Here is a 22,254-nt window from a genome sequence, read left to right as displayed (position 1 = left end):
TTAGCTAATACTAAGCCATCGCTCCTAGGGCAGTACAGGGCTAGGTTCCTGTGAGCCTCTGGTCACATTTTCAACAACAGATCAATACATAACTTTTTCTTATATATGTTTCTTTTTAAAGACACATTATTTAAAATATATTGTTGATTGATTAACATCAAGCTCACAGCCAATAGCAGTATAACTCCTGCCTGAATGAAGCTTCTCTGATGTGTGCGTTCTCTGCAAGGCACACCTCAGCCTTCTTGCACTTGGGAACGCTAGGAATATTCCTCACCACGTGTGGGGACCCATTTTAAACAGCGTAGTTGGCCAAAATGGTGACTCATGCCTGTAATCCCAGCACTTTGGGAGGCTGAGGCAGGCAGATCACCTGAGGTCCAGAGTTTGAGACCAGCCTGGCTAATATGAGGAAACCCAGTCTCTACTAAAAATACAAAAAAATCAGCCAGGTGTGGTGGTGTGCACCTGTAATCCCAGCTATTCAGGAGGTTGAGGCTGGAGAATTGCTTGAACCCGGGAGGCAGAGGTTGCAGTGAGCCGAAGTCGCGTCACTGCACTCCAGCCTGGGCAACAGAGCAAGACTTCATCTCAAAAACAAAACAAAACAGTGAAGTCACCAACAAAAAGCAAAAAATGTGAAAACCATGGCGTTAAATAGACCATGAAATGGACACTTGTTTATGATGCGAGAGCTCAGACAAGAAGGCAGGGTGCCCTGTGTTTGACCTCAGGTGGGGACACATCTGGCAACTCAGATTCTTTTTTTTTTTTTTGAGTGGAGTGTCACTCTGTCACCCAGGCTGGAGTGCAGTGGTACAATCTCGGCTCACTGCAACCTCTGCCTCCTGGGTTCAAGCAATTCTCCAGCCTCAGCCTCCCGAGTAGCTGAGACTACAGGTGCACACCACCATGCCCTGCTAAGTTTTGTACCTTTAGTAGAGACAGGGTTTCACCACATTGGTCAGGCTGGTCTCGAACTCCTGACCTCAGGCGATTCACCCGCCTCAGCCTCCCAAAGTGCTAAAATTACAGGTGTGAGCCACTGTGTCCGGCCAGATTCTTTGCTTCTGTGTGTGTGTCCGTGAATGAATGTAGGCCAACGGTATTGATTCTGGGGTTACAAATTTTAGTGAGTAGGTACATTTACACATACAGAATCCATGAATCAAGGTGACTGTACTTTGACATTTGTCGAGCACTGTAGGAGGAACTCACAAACTGTTCCTTCCCTCTGCTCACATACTGCCCAGGAGAAGACTTCTGACACCAGAGGTGCAGGGATGCCCCTGCCGCACCTGGCAGTTCTGCAGCAGACACCAGCTGAATATCCTGCAGTTCAGTTCAATTCTGACACCATCGACCTGGGGAGAGCCTCAGACCCCACAGGTGAGGGCTCAGCCCCATAAGACTGTGCCCTAAAGCAGGGTCCCCACGACTGCTTCCTCGGTTTTGATTAATTTGCTGGGACTCAGAACTCGGAAATGGACCAGGCGCGGTGGCTCACGCGTGTAACCCCAGCACTTTGGGATGCCAAGGCAGGAGGATTACTTGAGGTCAGGAGTTTGAGACCAACCTGGCCAACATGGTGAAACCCTGTCTCTACTAAAAACACAGAAATTGGTTGGGCGTGGTGGTGGGCACCTGTAATCCCAGCTACTCGGGAGGCTGAGGCAGGAGAATTGCTTGAACCTGGGAGGCGGTGGTTGCAGTGAGCTGAGATCACACCACTGCACTCCAGCCTGAGCAACAAGAGCAAAACTCTGTCTGAAAAAAAAAAAAAAGAACTCAGGGAAATGCTGTACTTGTGCTCCCTGGTCTATTATAAAGGAGATGGTAAGGGTGCAGGTGAGCAGCAGAGGAGGAGGCACACAGGGTGAGGCCTCAGAGGGCCCCGAGTGCAGGAGCTTCTGTTGCCCTGGAGTTGGGGTGCGTCACCCTCTTGGCACCTGGAGGTGTTCACCCACCCAGAAGCTCTCTGTACCCTGTAGTTCAGGGATTTTTACGGAGGCTTCGTCACGTAGGCATGTCTGATTATTAGCTCGATCTCCAGCCCCTCTCCCCCTTCTGGAGGGTGGGGTAGGGGGTGGAGCTGAAAGCTCCAGGCCTCTAATCGTGTCTGGGTCTTTCTAGTGCTCAGCCCCCACCCAGGAGCCTTCAAGAGTCACCTCATTAGAATAAAAGATCCTTTTATCTTCCCGGAAATTCCAAGGGATTAGGAGCTTTGTGTCAGGAACCAGGGTCAAAGACCAAATACTCGAACAAAAGATTCTCCTGGCAGCTGGAAATTATAAGGTTCTTAGGAGCTGTGTGCCAGGGACTGGTGGCAGAGATCAATATGAATATTTCTTTTTTTTTTTTTTTTTTTGAGATGGAGTCTCGGTCTGTCACCCAGGCTGGAGTGCAGTGGCACAATCTCGGCTCACTGCAACCTCCACCTCCCGGGTTCAAGCCATTCTCCTGCCTCAGCCTCCCTAGTAGCTGGGACTACAGGCGTGCACCATCATGTTGGGCTAATTTTTGTATTTTTATTAGAGATGGGGTTTCACTATGTTGGCCAGGCTGGTCTCAAACTCCTGACCTCAGGTGCCTCGGCCTCCCAAAGTGCTGGGATTACAGGCATGAGTCACTGCGCCTGGCCCAATATGAATATTTCTTATTATTTCACAAGCACTTGCCGTGTGTCCTGTGGTCTCTGTCCTCAGCGTGTGGTTTAGAGGGTGCCTCACAGGGAGGGTGTGGGGTTAGTGGGGTTGGGGAGTGATTTCTGGGGCACAGTGATCCCCAGGGTGTGTGTGGTTGTCCAGTTCATTCACTCCTCATGGTTGGCTCGGTGCTGGGGCTCCGCACTCACAGAGGGCATGGTCTGTGCTCCAGGGGATCGGGCAGCTGCTCCTGGTACAGATGAGTCAGGAGGTGACCTCCTCCAGGGCATGTGAGAAGCTCTCAGTGACCAGGCCAGCTGGGATCCCCAGCCGAGCCGATGTGCTCTCTGTTGCCACATTCCGTGTCACAGGCCTCCCCGGCTTCCCATTCTCGGGGCCAGGTGTTCCGTGGATGGGGTGCGGTGCTGCCTTTGATACCAGAGGCCTGGGATCACTTTCCTCCTCGGTTTCTGTGTGGGCAGTGGCTCCCTCACCTGTCTCATGCCCTGCCATGCAAGGGCAGAGGGCTGGTGTTGGGGTGGTGCTGGGGACTGGGGAGTGGAATATCCCTCTCCGTTAAGATGCCCAGGGACCACATGTGTGACGCTGGCCACGCCAGCCAGTCTTCCTTCCTGCCGAGACCACCAGCCCTCGGTGCAGCCAGCCGTATCGCCTGGTTATAGTCACACCGAAGCCCAGCGGTTTGGAAATGTGGCTGTGGGGCCTTGGATCCCTTTTTCTTTCCACGTGTTTTGTGGAGAGGAATAACACAGGCATGCGCCATGCCCAGGTGGAGGCAGTGTTGGGAAAGCAGAAAGGAGCTCAGAGCAGGGAATGTGTGTGGACTCGTGTTTGTTGAAGGGCCTGGCTGAGTTCCCCAGAGGCTGGGGTCAGTGTTCAAGTTCTGATGCTTCAGACCGGGAGGCCCTTGGAGGCCAGAGAACGTGACCTTGAAGAAAGGGCAGTTCTCACCTGTGGGCCTAGGAGAGGTCGTTGGCTTTATGACATTACTCCAGGTAATTATACGCGGTCCATACCTATAATCCCAGCACTTTGGGAGGCAGAGGCTGGAGGATTGCTTGAGCCCAGGATTTGGAGATCACCTGGGCAACAAAGTGATATCCCTGTCTCTCAAAAACAAAAAAACCCCAACCGACCAACCATACAAACAAACAAACAAAAAATAGTTGGATATGATGGTGTGCACCTGTAGTCTCAGCTACTCAGGAGGCTGAGCTGGGAGGATCACTTGAGCCTGGGAGGTCGAGGCCGCAGTGGGCTGTGATTGCAGTAATGCACTTCAGCCTCGGTGATGGAGTGAGACCCTGTCTAACAACAACAACAGAACATTAATCCAGATAGTTCTAGGATGAGGGTTCTCAGAGCTAGATGGGCCTTTGCAAGTTCTTTCCATTGATCCCCAGGTTTGGTTGATTGTATGAAACTAAGAGGAAATGTACAGGGTTTTTGCGGAGAAAGGAAAATGTCATTTCTTTGGGTTTTACTTTGAATGGCGTTGGGCCATTCAGAGCCTATGTGGGGCCAGCCCAGCCTGCCCCGTGTGCCCCACTGAGACCCTGGAACCTGGGCTTTCTCCCACTGGGCCCCTAGTGCCCACTGACTAGTTGTGGGGTTTTGTGAGGACCCTTCATTTATCTGCTTCATCTTCCCAGATGGATCAGGGTGGTGCCATAGTGTTGCTGAGAGCTGCTCCTGGGCGGGGGTTCTCAGAAGGAGAAGTCTGTCCAGGAAGATTATATTTTATTACCTTCTCCCTCATCTTATTTATTTTCTGTTTTTTAAGAGACTGGGTCTCTCTATGTTGCCCAAGCTGGTCTCAAACTCCTGGGCTCAGGCGATCCTCCTACCTCGGCCTCCCAAAGTGCTGGGATGCAGGTGTGAGCCACTACGCCCAGCCTCCTACCTCTTTCTTATTTATTTATGGTTTATTTCAATAGGTTTTTGGGGGAACAGGTGGTGTTTGGTTACATGAATAAACTCTTTAGTGGTGATTTCTGAGATTTTGGTGCACCCATCACCCGAGCAGTGTACACTGTACCCAATGTGTAGTCTTTTATCCCTCACCCACCTCCTACCCTTTCCCTGAGTCCCCAAAGTCCATTGTATCATTCTTATGCCTTTATATCCTCTTAGCTTAGCTCCCGCTTATAAGTGAGAACATCCTTGAGTTACTTCACTTAGAATAATGGTCTCCAGTTCCATCCAGGTTACTGCAAACACCATTATTTTATTCCTTTTTATGGCTGAGTGGTATTCCGGGGTGTGTGTGTGTGTGTGTGTGTGTGTGTGTGTGTGTGTGTATAAAATATAAATATAATTTATCCACTCATTGACTGATGGGCATTTGATTGGTTTCACGTATTTGCAATTGTGAATTGTGCTGCTATAAACATGCGTGTGAAGTATCTTTTTTGTCTGATGACTTCTTTTCCCTTGGGTAGATACCCAGTAGTCTCCTACTTCTTTTTAAAGGAAGCCTTGCTCTTTCTTAAAACTGCCCAAAAGAAATGAGAATGGCGCTACAGCAAACATCTATGAGCGCCTACTGTGTACCAGGCAGGTGGCTATGGCGGAATCTACCACATCTTAAAAGTCACCATCCAAGTTATCCTTTTTCTGAAATACTTTGTCTTTCAACTGAATGCTTTGTTTTTAGAGTGTAGCATGTTTGTGACAGCCAGTGAAGGGCCCCAGATGGATTCAAACAGAAGCAGAGTAGGGGGGATACTGAAGAGCCTGTCTCCCTGTGAGCCCCTTGGAGCTCAGGCAGAAATATTTTAGCAAAATGGTCGAATCTGTACTTCTCTGGCTTTTAATGGGTTATATTGAAAAGGATGTAACCTGCCTATAAGGTTGTAACTTACATTTGACTCAGTCTTAATTAACTTAACAAGGGGTGCCTCCCCACCCATTATCCCCATACCTTGTATTTATGCATGTATTGACTTTTATCTCACTTTGCTACCTTGAAGGTAGGGCCGTAGTCTTTCTCACCTTGGCACCCCAGGCTTGAGTGATGCCTGGCACACAGTAGGTGCACCACACACATCTGAGTTGAGATCCTGATATACACCCTGTATATGACCTTCGGCCGCCTGTTGACCCCTCACCGCCTCCGTTTTCTCATCTGTTAGATAGGGATGATCATAAGGATTCTTCCTTGCTTGCCTTATGGGGCCTTGATGAGAATTAAATGAAATGATGACATCAGTCCCTTAATTATTTCTCCTCCTCCTCCTCTTCCTCTTCTTCCGTCTTTCATCTTTCATCTTTCTTCTTTCTTTTTCTTCTTCTTAGACCGGGTCTCACTCTGTTGCCCAGGCTAGAGTGCAGTGGAATGATCCTAGGCTCAAGTGTCCTCCTGCCTCAGCTTCCTGAGTAACTGGAACTACAGGTGTGTGTCATCATATCTGGCTAAGTTTTTGTAGAGGCAGCGTCTCACTATGTTGCTTAGGCTGGTCTCCAACTCCTGGGCTCAAGCAGTCCTCCTGTCTCGGCCTCCCAAAATGCTGGGATTACAGGTGTGAGCTACTGTGCCAGGCCCCCTTAATTTGTTCTGAAAACGGCATGTCAGGAGCTGGGTCTTGGCTGCCTTGCTCTCCTTGTGAAATCCCCTTGCCTGGCAGGTAGGAGGCAATCGATGCATACATGGTGAATGGATGAAATGTTAGTTGCATTACACTGAAGTGGTCTAAACCTGACTCTAAGATGTGATACTAGGCTGCTGATCCTTTTATGATTTTTCAAGTGCATAGTTATTTTCCTTTCAAAAGCTAGTCACATTTCCTTTCCTGACTGACCCTCTGTTATTTCTGCCTCCTCCCCCACAGGATTGAGCACCAGTCCCAGGCATCTCCTTGGCCAGTTCACTAGATACACATGTGTCAGGAAGACTCTGTCTTGCCCCAGCCTTCCTTTGTGGGTGGCACTGGACGCTGGGCAGATGGAAAGGCCCTTTCCATGGAGCACTGGGCTGGCGAGGGCCTTCCTGTCTGTGCCCTCATGATGTCCTCACTTGGCTGTCGTGGCATCTCCTGGGCCACGAAGTGCTGTTTGCTGTCCTGGCCTTGGATTCCTGCATCAAGTCTCCCAGCAGGAAAACTGTTAAACCAAAACCAGTGTTGGGGACCGCATCAGAGTTGGGGATCGCATCAGCACTGGGGACTTGGATCAGTGTTGGGGACCTGCATCGGTGTTGGGGACTCACATCGGTGTTGGGGACTGCATCAGTGTTGGGGACCGCATCAGTGTTGGGGATCGCATCAGCACTGGGGACTTAGATCAGTGTTGGGGACCCGCATCGGTGTTGGGGACCGCATCAACGTTGGGGACTTGGATCAGTGTTGGGGACCCGCATCGGTGTTGGGGACCGCATCAGTGTTGGGGACCGCATCCTTGTTGGGGACCCGCATCAGTGTTGGGGACCCGCATCAGTGTTGGGGACCGCATCAGCGTTGGGGACTTGGATCAGTGTTGGGGACCGCATCAGTGTTGGGGACTTGGATCAGTGTTGGGGACCGCATCAGCGTTGGGGACTTGGATCAGTGTTGGGGACCCACATCAGTGTTGGGGACCGCATCAGTGTTGGGGACCCACATCAGCGTTGGGGACTTGGATCAGTGTTGGGGACCCGCATCAGTGTTGGGGACCCGCATCAGTGTTGGGGACTCGCATCAGCATTGGGTGTCTTTTTCTTGTTGCCTCAAGTCCTGGTTTTGACTCGGGATGAAGCCTGGTTTGTGCCATGGGAGTGGAGTGTTGGGGGACGGGGGTGACCGGCGGGTGAGCCCTCACTGCTGATCCTGGCCTCGAATGGGAGAGGGGCACTAGTGCTCCTGGGGGTGGGCCAGGCATGTGCCAGTCCGCTGCCTGCCCCGGAGCCCCCGCCTGGAGCACCTGCTGGGTCGGGACATGGGCCTCCTGTGGGCCTCACCGCTTCCTGCTTCAGCAGAGCTGGGAATTGTCAGTTCACCGAGCAACACCTCCAGGAAGCCAGCCTCGGGAAGGAGCTTCCACGGGGAGTTGGGGGACTGGTAATTGGAATAAATAAAAGCTAATCGTGCTTCCTGGATGCCAGGAACCACTGAAATTCATGGATTCCCACAGCAGTGCATGAGGCTGCTCATTGTTAATAACCCCTTTTTACCGGCAAGGAATCCAGGCCAGACAGGGAGCCCGCCTGTGTCACCTGGTAGGGAGGGGCTGGGCCTGGTGTTATAAACCAGGAGAGGGTGCAGGACGAGGAAAGGGGGAGCAAGTTGCCAGCCAAGGTAGGTACCATGCGAGTCCTGCTTCTCCCCTCATTTGAGGACTTTCCTTTGGGGAAGTGAGCGCTCCCGAGAGCAGCCTCCGTGTTGGGACGGCCTCAGCTTCTGCCTTCTGTGTCCGATATTTGATTTCTGTTGTCGTGGAAACGGGGTGACAAGTGTTCCGTGTGTTAGTGTGTGGTCCTCCCGGCAAAGTCGGCACATGGGAGATGCAGCCGGGGTGGCACGTGCCCACGGTGGTGCCACTTCTTGCTGGGGGTCAGGCAGAGGAGACCCAGCTCCGTGCTAGCTTGCAGACCTCCGATCACCTCTCCTGTCTCAGGGCCCAGAGAGCAAAGGCGATGGGAGGCCAAGGTCTGTCGTTCAGTTTTCCTCTGAGCCACATGCGTCTTCAGTCACCCCAGGGGCCTGGGCGTGCCCTTCCTTCCTTCTTTGTGTGTGGGGGTTTTCCTGGGGAGCGGTCGCTCTGGCCCATGAGGCCGTTGGGAGTCAAGACAGAAATAGTGGTCTGTGGTCAGCAAGGAGCTATCGCTGGAAACAGCCCGGTCCTCCCACAGCCTGACCCGCTGTGACCTTCCTCAAAGGCTCCCTGAAGAGGCTTTCCCTTGAAGTGCAAGTCATAGTGGTGCCCCTGCCACATCCCTATATGAATGAGGTGTGTGCCCTGCCTGCCCTCTGACGCCCGTGGCCGTGCTGGTCTGCAGAGCTGCCGCCAGCTGCACCCTCCTCGCCAGTAAGTTCCCTTTGCTTTCTTATCGTTTTCAGCAGGAGCTAAACCCAGGCCAGCCCTTCTTTTCTTTTCTGCTTTATGGCAGAATTTTGTTTTGCAAGAATGGACCCTGGGTGGCCGCTTGACTTTTCCCAGGAAGGTGATGGGGACGTTGGTGTTAGGACGATGGGGAACGGGGTCCAGGTTGTCTCACTGCGGCCCCAGAGGGATGAGGGTCTGACTTATGGAGTGAAGTTTCCAGCACTCTGCTGGGGCGAGTAGATCTTTGGGCCCAGAAGAATGGGATTTGGAACATTCTCAGGGACATGTTGCAATTAAGAAATTCTTTTTTGTAGGGATATCTGATACTGTGGGTCTCTCTCTCTCTCTCTCTCTCTCTCTTTTTCTGAGATGGAGTCTCACTCTTGTCACCCAGGCTGGAGTACAGTGGCACAATCTCGGCTCACTGCAACCTCCGCCTCCCAGGTTCAAGCGATCCTCCTGCCTCAGCCTCCCGAGTAGCTGGGATTACAGGTGCCCGCCACCACGCCTGGCTAATTTTTGTATTTTTAGTAGAGATGGGGTTTCGTCATGTTGGCCAGGCTGGTCTTGAACTTCTGACCTCAGGTGATCCACCCACCTCGGCCTCCCAAAATGCTGGGATTACAGGCGTGAGCCACCGTGCCTGACCATGGGTTTCTCTTTAGGTGTCTTCGGTTCTGTGTTTCCGCTCTCAGTGGCCGATCGTGGCCAGTGTCTGGCTTTTTCCCGGTCACCACTGGATATTCTGTCTTGTCTTTGGGAGGCAGAGTCAGTAGAAGGTGCTTTGCACTGGGCATGCCTGGGAGTGAGCCCAGCTCTGCTGTTATTAGCGCCCATCGTGACGGTCGGCCCAGCTGCCTCATGTTCGATTTTTCCTCCTGTAAAATGGGAACAACAGTAGAGCTGATGTGTCCTGCGCTTTCTGTGTCCTAGGGACTATCCTGGCTCCTTAACGTGCTTTGCTCGGTGCTATCCTCCTAAAAACTTTTCTTTTACAGTTGAGTAATCTGAAGCCCAGAGAGGTTAAGTAACCTGCCCAAGGTCACACAGCAGATTGGAACGGGAGTCAGGAGTGTAACCAACAGCCTGGCTGCCTAGTCAGTGCTCTCAACCTCTGCTTGAAGGCTGCCTCCCTGGGCCCTGCTGGGGGACCCAGTAAGATGATGGTTATTCACATTCTCCTGTGTTTCTGATACCAAGCAAACTCCCGATAAATGCTGCTTCCCCCTCTGGTGGAATAAATAATGCACATTTTTTTCTGAGCTCTGCCTGGGTATCCTTAAGGAGAGGGACGCTGTGCCCGGGATGTAGATGAACACGATAGGAGCTGTTTCCTGGAGGAGCTCCCATGCTGACTTTTGCCTTTGATCTTCTGCATCTTTTTCATAGGCTTTCTGTAGATGTGCGGGGATATTTCTAGAGGAGAAACCAGAGGTGGAAGGAGGGGCATAAGGAAATCGAATGCTGGGCATCTCTTAGCTCACATTATCTGAGGCTCTTCAGGGACAATAGACCTTGCAATAAAAGGCAAAAAGGCGATTGCGCACAGAGTGCCTCTTCCTGCACGGTGCCCGGCGGGACGGGATCGATGGGGCTTGGCGGCTGGAGGAGCGCAGACCCTGCCCGCGCCTCCTGGGGCCTGTGCGGGACTTTGCTCACCTTGCTGTTTCTAACCAAGGTGCCAGATTCTCTTCACTCGGGTATATCAGATTTTAACCCTTGAGGCTAGAGCCTTGCCAGGCTTATTCGAAGTCAGTGGCTGCTAGTAGTCACAGGCCCCCTGCGCTAGACCCCAGAGCAGGACCCCCCCCAACCCCGAAACCTTGGCCTCGTGGAGCAGGAGTCACTGTGAAAGGGGTCTTGGAGCCCAGGATCACTCCAGCAACATTTACCAGAGAGCATCCTGGGGTCAGCGTGGGGTGTGGGGGAGCAGATACTGAGCGCTCTGTCCCCTCCCCTCGGAGAATCTCACAGTACATTAGCATAGTCAAGGCTCTGAGAAGTCCGGCGGGAAAAGACACCTGCTTAGCTTCCCTTCACCTCACGACTCCACCTCCTTGACCTTTGCCTGATTCATGTGAGATCTGTGAACGTCTATACTGCAGGACTCACTTTGGGAGATACTGATGGAGACCAAATAGGTGTCCTGCTCATATATTCTCCGCTTCTTCAGTTTTGCTCAGGTTCCATTGGGTTTCCTAAAATGCAAACGAATTAAAAAGCCAGAAGAGCTATGCTAAATGTGTTTTCTCTGTCTGAAAGTACAGCCACCCATGAGAGGAGGAGGTCTGCTAAGTTTTCTTCTAGAAAAGGGGTCCCCAGGCTCTGAATGCTTGAGGACCTCATTGGGATCACCGCCTCCATTGTGGGCCGCCCATCCTCCACCCCGCTCCCCGTGGCCTATTGATAACCTCCCAACCACCACCTGTGCTCCTGGAGGCCCTAACTGGAATCCCTGTCCTCACCCAGTGAGTTTGTCACCTCCCTCCAAACTTTGTGTCCTCTGTTGCAGTTGAGGACCTGGAAGTCATGACTGGGCTCATTAGTGATGGATGTTTATATTGAATTCTTAACTAAGACAGGGAGGAATCACATCCTAGCTCTATGTTTTACTAGTTGTGGGACCTTGACTTTCCCAAGCTCTATTTTCCTTGTCAGTAAAATGACGATAATCGGGGTAATCCATATCCCTGATCGCTGAGGACCCCTGCAGGCGTCCACGCCTGGCCCAAAGCCAGGACCCAGGAAGGGAGATGCAGCTGGGCGGCCTCTTCTGCATCTCTGCCAGTCGCTGGCTTGGATTCTAACGCCCTCCTTCCCTCCCTCCCTCCCTCGCTCGCTCTCTGTCAACAGGATCTAAGACCATGAGAACGTCTGAAGGTTTCTCAAATGTCTGTGACTGCCCCATGTCTGTTGTTAGGTGGAAAGGACTTTGTAATTGAACAGAGTCAGTTGCAATGTGAATGTCATGTGGAGCTGCTTTTCCTTGGCAAGTCCTTGCTGCCTGAGCCATGGTTCCCTAATCTGTAGAACTTTCCTTCCCCTGTCCCCCTTTCTGGGCTGTTGGGAGGCTGAGTGAGCTCGTCATGAGGCCCTCGAAAGATAGCTTCCGTGCCCTGTGGAGCTCAGTCCCCGAGTCTCTGTCCCCACCTCCCAGGCCCTCTCTCACCACCCTTTTGGGTTGGTGAATTTCAAGTTGGGCATCAGATAGGACAAGGGAAGGGGACTGGAGAAGGAAGAGCCCACAGTTTGCCCTCAGGACTTCAGAGTCACTCTTTTTCGTTCGTTTGATTTTTTTCAGATAGAGTCTCGCCCTGTCGCCCAGGCTGGAGTGTAGTGGCATGATCGCGGCTCACCACAACCTCCACCTCCTGAGTTCAAGTGATTCTCCTGCCTCAGCCTCATGAGTAGCTGGGATTACAAGTGCACACCACCATGCCTGGCTAATTTTTGTATTTTTAATAGAGATGGAGGTTTTACCATGTTGGCCAGGCTAGTCTCAAACTCCTGACCTCAAGTGATTGACCCTCCTCAGCCTCCCAAAGTGCTGGGATTACAGGCATGAGCCACCGCGCCCAGCCCAGAGTCACCCTTTATTTTTGTGCCTTATTACACATCTTCCTGCTACAGGACAGCCCAGAGCAACGGGACAAGCTTCTGTCATGAATAAGTCCCCTGCCTACTTGGGGTGTGGGGATAAAGGACAGGACCTCTCTCTCTTCACCCTGCAGGGCAAACTCCTTCAAGACTCAGCTCCAAGACTACCTCCTCCAGGAAGCCTCCCTGGACTACCACACTCCCTCCTGAGCCCCCAGCCTTCTCACATACCTCCCTTATTTGTCTCCTGGGTGCTGGAGCCCTCAGAGCAGGGCCTGTGTCTGAGTCCCCCTGTGGCCCACCCAGTGCCCCGTGCCAGGCCTGACCACAGTGGATGTCATTAAGCAGTTGTTGAATAAGTGAATGAACAGATGCAAACTAGGCCCAATCTTATCAAATTATACTAGAGTAATTGTATAAAAAACCAGACGTCTTTAAGTGGAGGAAATTTAAAGTTAGAAGTGGGCTGGGCACAATGGCTCACACCTATAACGCTAACACTTTGGGAGGCTGAGGTGGGCGGATCACCTGAGATCAGGGGTTCAAGACCAGCCAGCCTGGCCAACATGGTGAAACCCGTCTCTATTAAAAATACAAAAATTAGCTGAGCGTGGCGGCACATGCCTGTAATCCCAGCTCCTTGGGAGGCTGAGGCAGGAGAATCACTTGAACCCAGGAGGCAGAGGTTGCAGTGAGCAGAGATCACGCCATTGCACTCCAGCCTGGGCGACAGAGTGAGAGTCAGTCTCAAAAAAAAAAAGAAGTGAGTGAATACGTCCCTACCTGCTTTTGTAGCTCCTGGCTCTTAAAGCTCTCGAATACCAATGGCAAATAAAGGGAACCGAGAGATGAAAGATGTCACTGTCCTGATTTTCTTCAGATGCAGAAATTTCTGTGTAGCTGAGGAGGAAGGGCCTGCTTGCCCCCCTTTGAATTTTGGGGTGTACTTGAGCAGAAGCATTCATTGCTTGGAGAAAGCAGAGGAGACCCCAGAAGCATTTCCCTCAGAAAGGGAGAAGCAGGTAGACCAAGCAGCAGTTCTGGGACCAGCTCTGGGGCCACCTGCTTTTCCCAACTGAGTCTCCGGCAGACTCGGCGGCTGGCCTGTACACAGGAGATCCTCAAAACAGATGAGCGATCATGGTTGGCATTTTTACACTCCCTCCTTTAGTCTGCAGTGCTGGAGGAGGTGTGATTATGGTGTGTATTTTGTGCAGCCATTCGGTGGACACCTATGGAGGACCCGCCGTGGGGCGGGCTGCTGGCCAGGCTCTGAGGATGGAGACGAGGACTCTTAGTCGGGAACCTCTGTTCAGGTTGAAGACAGTTTATGAAAACATAAGATAACAGAGTGGCCGAGTCCAGGGCAGGAGCCAGGGGTGTGTGAGTGGGGGTCCTGGAAGGGGTCTCTGGAAGCCAGAGGAGTAGTCCTCTGAGGCTGACCGAGGCTCCCAGCAGAGAGATGGGGGCATGGGCAGAAGCCTGCCATGCCAGTGAGCCCTGGCATTTCTGAGCCCCTGCTCGGTTCTGTTGCCTGCACGATGGGCTGGGTGAGCAACGCTGACAGGAGACCCTTGCCTTAGCACTATGTCCCCTGGGCTCTGGCTAGTGACACCTCCTGGCAGCAGCTGTCCACAGGATGCTGGCTACATGCTTGACTGGTCTGGCCATCCCTGCATGGCCCCGCTGTCACTGGTATCTGGAGATTGCACCCGGCCAGAGCCCAGTGGCTTCCCTGCCTGCCACCCTTGGATGCTTCCTTGGGGAGGGAGGGTGCCCTGTTTCCATGGCAACCCTAGGGGGGGAGGCCAGGGCCTCAGGCAAGCTGCTGAGCTTTTCACAGCCCTGGGAGTGAGGACCAGGGCAGGCTGAGCCTGGCCTGTGGGGCAGAATTAGCCGAAGAGGATCCCCACTATCCCTGAGGAGAGGAGGGGAATGGGGCGGGGAACATTAGGCAATGCTCACTGCCTTCCCCCAGCCTCCCAGCTGCCCACGGCAGTCCCAGGCCAGGCCACTGTGGGCGTGGGGGGAAGTTAGAGCCTGGCCGTGTGGTGTGCCGGCATGCAATGCAACAGCCAGGACAATGGAGTCGTCCCCTGCCTTTGGGCCTTTCCCTCCACCCCATCTCGATGTCTGCACTAGGTGAGGAAGCAGAGGATGGAGGAGCCTGGTGGACTCCGGGAGCTCCTGAGACTCCTGAGTCGGTGGGGACAGGGCTTCCCAACCTCAGCACTGAGGGTTCTTGGCTGTGGAGCTCCCCTGGGCATTGCGGGGTGTCTAGGGGCATCCCTGGCCTCTACACACGAGATGTCAGTTGTGATGACCCAAAGTGTCTCTAGACGCCGCTACATACCCTCCCAGTGTGGGGGTGGAGGAATCGTCCCCAGTTGAGATCTGCTGAGCTGAGAGGCTCCCCGGAAGCAGGGGGTGAAGGAAGGGAAGGCTCTGGGCCCTGGGGATGTAGATGCCTGCCTGGAACACACAGAAACGCACACGCATGCATGCCTGCCTACACTCACTCATATGCACACACGTTCACGTATGGATGCACCATGACCCTGAAGGGACACCCCTGCTGCTCTTTTAAACAATCTTTTAACTAGACTATTTTTAGAGCACTTTTAAATTCACAGCAGAATTGAGTGGAAGGTGAAGAGATTTCCCATGACTGCGTAGCCCCACCACGCACACCCTCCCCGTCTATCAACGTCTGCACAAGAGGGTGCATCTGTGGCACCTGATGGACCCGCATGGCCACATCGGGACCACCCAGAGTCCCCAGTTTCCATGAGGGGCCCCTCTTCGCGTTGGACATTGTGTAAGGGCAGGAACCCCATGGTAGCATCATCCAGGGCAGTGTTACTGCCCTGAGATCCCTGTGCCCCACCTGCTCATCCCGGTCTCCCTGTCACTCCTGGCAGCCTCCGCTCCTTTCACTATCTCCGTAGTTTTGCCGGCCCCACAGGGTCGTGTAGTTGGGATCACACTGTCTGTAGCCTTTTCAGACTGGTTTTTCACTCAGTGAGATGCATTTAAGTTTCCTCCACACCTTTTCACAGTTGACAGCACATTTCTTCTTAGTTCTGAGTGGCTCTTTCTCCATTGTCTGGATGGATCTGTTTGCTGCCTGTTCGCCTCCCAGAGGATCCGCTGCTCTTTGCTGCAGATGCACAGTCCAGGCACTGTGGAGTTGGGATGGAGCAGTCGAGCTGGGATCAGAGCACAGGTCCCTGCCCTGAGGTTGGAGCACTCTGACTGCACCCGGCCTAGGCCTGTGCATTGTCTACACTGATGGCCATGGGGCAGGGGACCTGGAGTGCAAAGCAGGAGAGGATGCCGAAGGGGGTGGGTGGGGCCAGGACTTGGGAGTGTCCGGAAGGAGGACACCTGTCTCAACCCAGGGCTGGTCTGCAGAGGCCAGAGCGCTCAGCCCCTCAGTGCTGGGCCTGTTGTGAGTTTCTCCATGAGGTGGCCCTCTTGGAAAGAGTGGCTCCATAGCAGCTGGGTTGGGGGCCCCATGACAGCTGAGTCCGGGACTCCACGGCAGCTGGGTTGGCGGATGCCTGTTCTTGTAGAGACCGTCACCTCCAGGAATGGCAAAAAGGCAGCCACAGGACACATCCTGTGTCCTCTTTCCAGTCCTCTGTCTTGTAAGCCCGGTCCCCCCCGTGGCCCCAGTGCCCCCTGCCACAAGCCCGTTCTCCTCTCCTCTTTCTGGCCTAGAGACAGGCTCTTCCCTCTGGAGGGTGCAGTCCAGGGGTTCTGGTGAGGTACAGAGCCCAGCCCCCACACAGCAGGAAGGTTTTCCACAAATGCACAGCTCTTCAAGGCCACGCGCAGCTGTGTGTGTGGTGCGTTTTGAAGGGCATTTTGAAGGGCGATGGCACGCCTCCCAAAGTGCTGGCATAACAGGCGTGAGCCACTGTGCCCAGCCCCTGTGAGTTTTTACAAGAGATACTGCAGTAGAGAGAATAGTAGAGTCCTCAAACCCTGATTCAGTCGTTCATGAATTCACCGAGCGCTCACTACTCCTGCGACGCATGTCCTCTTCTTTGCCAGCCTGCTGGTGTGCTCCTGGTGCTTGGTCCACCACAGGTGGGTGTACTTGGTCCAGGAGGCTGATGGTGCTGACCTCTGGGCTGATACTTACTGTTTTTAGTGACTTGAATGACGTCCATGCAGAAGAGCTAGTGCACTATGCTTGTATTTGAAAATGCCCAGGCTCCTGCCTGAGAACCTGGTAGGCCAGTACTTGGAGGGACAGTAGCAGGATCGAGAAGCCATCTGTGTCACATGTTCTTGGGGACAAAGAGGAGACACAGGCTCAAGGAGCAGCGAGGCTTGTGGGACATAGCTGTGTCCAAAAAGGTCAAGCAGTTAGCACATCCCTAGCTACTTCCTGTGAACCCATGAAATCCTCAGGCTGAGGAGGACAGAGGGTGAGGGGATCTGACGCCACACTCAGCCCTTTAGCCAGTGGCTGCTGTGCTAAGCCATTCTGAGAAGCCACCGGTGGAGAACTGACTTCAGGTCTTGCTGACTGTAAGGCCATCCAATTGTTTTTGCACATTGAAAACAATACATTGCACTTTGGGAGGCCGAGGTGGGTGGATCACTTGAGGTCATGAGTTCGAGACCAGCCTGGTCAACATGGTGTAACTCTGTCTCTACTAAAGATACAAAAATTAGCCAGGTGTGGTGGTGGGCACCTGTAATCCCAGCTACTTGGGAGGCTGAAGCAGGAGGATCGCTTGAAACCAGGATGTGGCGGTTGAAGTGAGCTGAGATTGTGCCACTGCACTCCAGCCTGGGGGACAGAGCGAGAGTCCTTCTCAAAACAAACAAACAAACAAACAAACAAACATTGTTCCAGATTTGCTAATAAGGAACCAACCTCCTCAGACCTTGGTGTCACAGGAGAGGGGCCTGCAGCAGCCTTGGGGCCAGTTGTGATTTTATCCACAGTGTTGGTTAGATGCATCCTCTGTGCTTGTTCAATATTCATTCTGCTTATGTGAACAAAGCCATGTCAGTTTCAGTAACCCTTGTGCCATGGAGCACCCGGTGTGGAGCAGGGCTCGGTAAAACTGGTGCAGAGAATGTTCCAGGCCTTTTGAAATGACGTGGAGTTGCTGGGGCTCTCTTGAGGCTATTAGTTTATTTAGGGCTGCTGTGACCAAATACCACAAATCCAGTGGCTTAAACCAACACAAATCCATTATTTTACAGCTCTGGAGGCCAGGAGTCCTAACATCAAGGTGGCGGCAGGGCCGGTTCCTTCCGGAGGCTCCAGGGGAGAACCCCGTTGCTTGCCTTTCCAACTTGAAGAGGCACCTGTGTTCCTTAGTGCGTGGCCTCTTCCTCTGTCTTCAAAGCCGTCGGCATAGCATCTCCTGATCTTTCTCTGCCTCCCTTATCACGCCTCCTCTAGCTCTGGCCCTCCTGCTTCCTCTTGTAAGGACCCTGTCAATCACATTGGGCCCCCTGCATAATCCAGGCTAATCTCCCGCCCCAAGGTCCTTATCTAATCACATCTGCAAAGGCCCCCTCTTGCCACGTCAAGTCACAGGTTCCTGTCACTGGATGTGGACACCTTTGCAGGGACCACGATCCAGCCTTCCATAGAGGTGGTGACAGATGGAGTGGAAAGTATGTCCTTTGAGTTTTTATAAGAGACACTACAGTAGAGAGAATGGTAGAGTCTCGAAACCCTGATTCATTCGTTCATGAATTCACTGAGTGTTCACAGAGCACCTGCCTCAGTCCAGGCGTCATGTTGGGAGCCGGGGAGACAGAGCAGGCCACGCATCTGTCCTTTCAGAGTGCTGTAGATGCAAATCCTGTAGCACAGATGCACAGATGTGCCTTAGACCAATAGTGCCTCAAAAGGAGAGGAATGGGAATGGGTGTGGGGAGTGGGGAACCTGACCTGCTTTGTGGGGTCACGGAGGGACTCCACCTGCCGTCAGCCCTCCCTCCCTCGTTTGCAGCTGTTCCTCCAAAGGCTTAGTCTCCGGCAGGGGTGTGGGGACCCCTGTGGGCTGTGGAGACCTTTCTCCTTTGCTGCTGTGGGCATTGCGTCTGTTCCTGATGGGTAGAGCTGTGTGTGTCCACTGGGGCCCAAGGCAGCACCACTGTGGCTCTTTGAGTATCTCAGGGGGTAACTGAGCTGCCAGAGCCAGAGGACGATGGCTTCCAGCACTCCCCAAAGCCACCTGCTTTTGAAAGGGGCCTGTCTCCGAAGCAGGCCGGGTCCTCCTGTTGGGGGAAGCTTTCATGGCCGCGTCTGTGTCGCTTCTGCAGGGGAGACAGCCGCTAGAGGGCACCGTCCTTCTGGCCTTTCCCACGTCCCCGTTTCTACGGCAGGTGCACAGTAGAGCCTATTTTTTTTTTTCTAATGACTTAATGATTTAATCTTCTTATTTTCTCAGCAGACAATGCTTTGGACTTCCCTGGATACATTGGGACATTACCAATCAGATTAATTAATACGAGTTTCACAACTCGGGAACCAGTGAATGTGCTTCCCCAGACTTAGTTCCTGCATGGCTGTTTCTGCTTCCCTTTATGAAGTGCATTTCTCTACGAGCCTGGCAGTCTCATGGGGCTCGTCTGCTGCTGGAAGCGAGCAGCGGGTTCCATTGTCCCCTGCTCGGTGGGGCTCGCTGTGCAGCTTGCTGGCAAATGGCTGGGCTCGGAGGGGTGGTGACGGTGGCACACGCCAGGGGAAGGGTTGGCATCGTCTTCTGAGAATTGTTTCTTTTGGGCTTCACACCCCGCCCCCACCTTCTGCTGCCTCGAGGCTCTTTTCTCATTATTATTAACTAGTGACAGATTTCATGACCAGTGACTGAAATCATTTGGAAGTACCCCCTGAAAGCCAGCGTGATGGGTTGGCAGGAATGTGACAGACGCAGCCTCTGAAAATCACAGAGGCAGAGGACTTGCTAAGGGATTAGGTTGAGAATGGTCAGGAGGTGGTGGCTGCTGGGCACTGGAGCTGAGGGTGAGGGGCCGAGAAAACGGTGGGCAAACGGGATAGCTCTTTTGGGGGGCAGGGGAGGCTGGCTTTGGGGATGTGTGTCCAACTATTTGTTCACCGTAAGGTGGGGGCGTTGGGTGGTAGGTTCCAGTGCTACTGAAGGGTGGCAATTGAAGGGAGGAATTAAGCTGGCTGGGTGCGGTGGCTGGTGCCTGTAATCCCAGCACTTTGGGAGGCCAAGGCAGGTGGATCACTTGAAATCAGGAGTTCAAGATCAGCCTGGCCAACATGGTGAAACCTCGTCTCTACTAAAAATACAAAAATTAGCCAGGTGTAATCCCAGCTACTCAGGAGGCTGAGGCAGGAGAATCACTTGAATCTGGGAGGTGGGTGGAGGTTGCAGTGAGCCAAGGTGGAGCCACTGCACTCCAGCCTGGGCGACAGAGCAAGACTCTGTCTCATCAACAACAACAACAACAACAACAACAACAAAAAGCTGACTCACGTGGCTTTCAGTCTGAGAAACCAGTCAGATCGTCACTTGTCTCTAAAGCATGTATCCTCCTTTGTAGATGAGAAGCTCACCGGCCCCTCCATGCCCCGGTTTCTCGCCCAGGTGGGTTAGATGGTCAACCTGACATTTTGCTGTGCATCTAGAAGTCTTTCTTCCTATTCTCCTTCCCACAGAGGATTCATTTTTCTGTGGTTCTAACATTTTTCTGATCATCCCAGGGACAAAGGCGAAGAAAAGACTGTGTTTCTGGGCCAAGGGAATCATCTGTTTAACATGGGCTTCGGAGCTTTTTTGGTGTATATACTTCAGCAACTTTTTGTATTTTAGGGACGGTGGCAGGATCGAGAAGTCACCTTTTCAGGTGTTCTTTGGGATAAAGAGGAGACACAGAGACTCAAGGAGGGAGGAGGCTTATGGGACACAGCTGTTTCCAAAATGGTCAAGCAATTAACACATCCCTGGCTACTTCCCGTGAGCCCCTTAAATCACCGGGCTGAGGAAGACAGAGGGTGGGGGTTCTGACCCCCTCACACAGCCCTCGAGCCAGCGGCCGCTGTGCTAAGCCATTCTGAGAAGCCACCTGGGGAGAAGTGACTTCAGGTTTAAGGGATGGTGCCCCGAGCCTGCCGCCAAGGTCCCCAGGGAGCAGCCCGATGGCCTGAGCTAGGCCTGCTCTGCGTCCTGCCCTCTGCCACACGGCTGCATTCCAGTGTCACTCGAGTCCCTAGAGGGTCGCTTCTGAGTCCCCTGCAGGCTCCACAGCTTCCACCCCCTGGGTGGCCCGTCGTTGGTGTGGTTTTCCCGGTTCTGACCCTGGCTCGTGCCCGTGGACTTTGGGAGCCCTTTGCACTGTTTGGAATCGGTGCCAGGGGGTCAGGCTGTGCCACCCACACCGTCCTGCAGCCATCTGATGTTTGTGTGGAGTTGGATTCTGTTACATAATCATTCAGCCTAATTAGTGTCGGCTTTAAATGCCCAGGGACCGTACGCAACCGTTTGTGGTGATGCCTGAGCTGTCAGTTCAGGTTCATCGAGATCAGATCCTGCCCGGGTTGTGGTGAGGTGGGTTTCATCTCTAGATTCTCAGACAGTTGCTGACCTGGGGGCATGTGGCCCCCAATATGGCCCAGCCGAGGCTCAGTGAGGCTGCCCAGGGCTCCACATTGGCAGATAAATGCACTGGCAGATAACTCGGGACTCACGCTGGCCTCGGTTCCACTCAGGCCAGCCCTTGTTGAGTGGATGACCCTAAATCACGCCACACTGGAATCCAGCACAGGTGCTGAGGATGGGGACAAAGAGAGAAGAGAGGCCTGATGTTTACCAGTTAACGACTTCTCAGCACTCACCACCTTATTAAGTTCATTGTCATGACAGCCTTATGATCGGGGCCGGTCACTGACCCTCTGCTGAAAAGACTGTAAAGGATTTCAGGAGTTGAAGTGCGTGGCCAAGGTCACGTGGCCTTTCTGCTGGGAACCTCCAAAGCCTCTGTTCCCTCTGATCTTCTGTCTGGACCAGTGCTGACCCTGGGCTGGGGGGTTTGGAGGAGGGGCAGGTGGCTTCTGGAAGGGGCATGGTAGAGGGGATGTTTGTGGCGGACCGTGAAGGTACCAAGTGTTGGTTCCTCTTGCAGAGGTTGCAGAATGTGCTGCTAGGGAGGTGGTCACAGTGTGAGCAAAGGCATGGTGGCCCCTAGCTGTTCTGGGGAAGGCAGGAGGCAGGGTTAAGTTGGAAGGAGCAGAAGAAGGTGCTAGAAAGGTCAGCCAGGCCAGGGGGCAGACAACATGTGATGTGTGGGGGAGGGGTTGCACTTTTATTTTTGGAGTCAAGGGAAGACTGGAGTGGTCTGTGAGCAGAGGAGTGACTTGACGAGGCTGTGTTCTGGGAGCGAAGTCTCGAGACACTGTGGGGTGGGCTGGGAAAGGGCGAAGGTCAGGAGCCCTGAGACCCAGCAGAAGCTGGTGCAGATGCCCCGGCTCTCATAGGTCTAACCCCTGTGGCGGCCTCTGAGGATTCCACCTGATACAACTGGAGGGGGAAATTGAAGAAGCTGACCCACGTGGCTTTCAGTCTGAGAAACCAATCAGATCGTCACTTGTCTCTAAAGCCTGTGCCCTCCTTTATAGACAAGAAGCCCACCGGCCCCTCCGTGCCCCGGTTTCTTGCCCGGGTGTGTTAGATGGTAAAGCTGACATTTTATCATGCACCTAGAAATCTTTCTTCCTATTCTCCTTCCCACAGACCGTGTATTTTTCTGTGGTTCTGACAGTTTCCTGATCACCCCAGGGACAAAGGGGAAGGGAAGACTGTGTTTCTGGGCCGAGGGAATCATCTGTTTAACATGGGCTTCGGAGCTTTTTTTACATTTCTACGTAAGTAACTTTTGGTATTCAGAAGACCTAGTTTCCCTGAGTCGGATGGGCTCCTTCCATCTCGGTGGTCTGTATTTTGGATTCCTGCAGCAGGTGGCTGGT

At 53.1% G+C, this 22,254-nt stretch overlaps 1 protein-coding gene across 4 annotated transcripts in view; it reads left to right on the top strand.

Moving 5' to 3' along the window:
• Positions 1-22,254, top strand: part of PARVB (parvin beta) — a 159,642-nt gene that overhangs the window by 60,857 nt on the left and 76,531 nt on the right. Inside the window, exon 1 of one of the 4 annotated variants that reach the window (XM_025399994.1) lies at positions 8,565-8,666. The exons of the other annotated variants lie outside the window; for them this stretch is intronic. Coding sequence (XP_025255779.1) covers position 8,666 — 1 coding nt within the window. The 5' untranslated portion in view covers positions 8,565-8,665. Of the gene's footprint in view, positions 1-8,564; positions 8,667-22,254 lie in introns of those variants that run through there. 4 annotated transcript variants of the gene reach the window in all.

The sequence above is a fragment of the Theropithecus gelada genome, chromosome 10, assembly GCF_003255815.1.
Source record: "Theropithecus gelada isolate Dixy chromosome 10, Tgel_1.0, whole genome shotgun sequence".
NCBI classification, from domain to species: Eukaryota; Metazoa; Chordata; class Mammalia; order Primates; family Cercopithecidae; genus Theropithecus; species Theropithecus gelada.
Note: the sequence above shows the minus strand (reverse complement) of the source record. Positions and strands in the feature narration are given on the sequence as shown.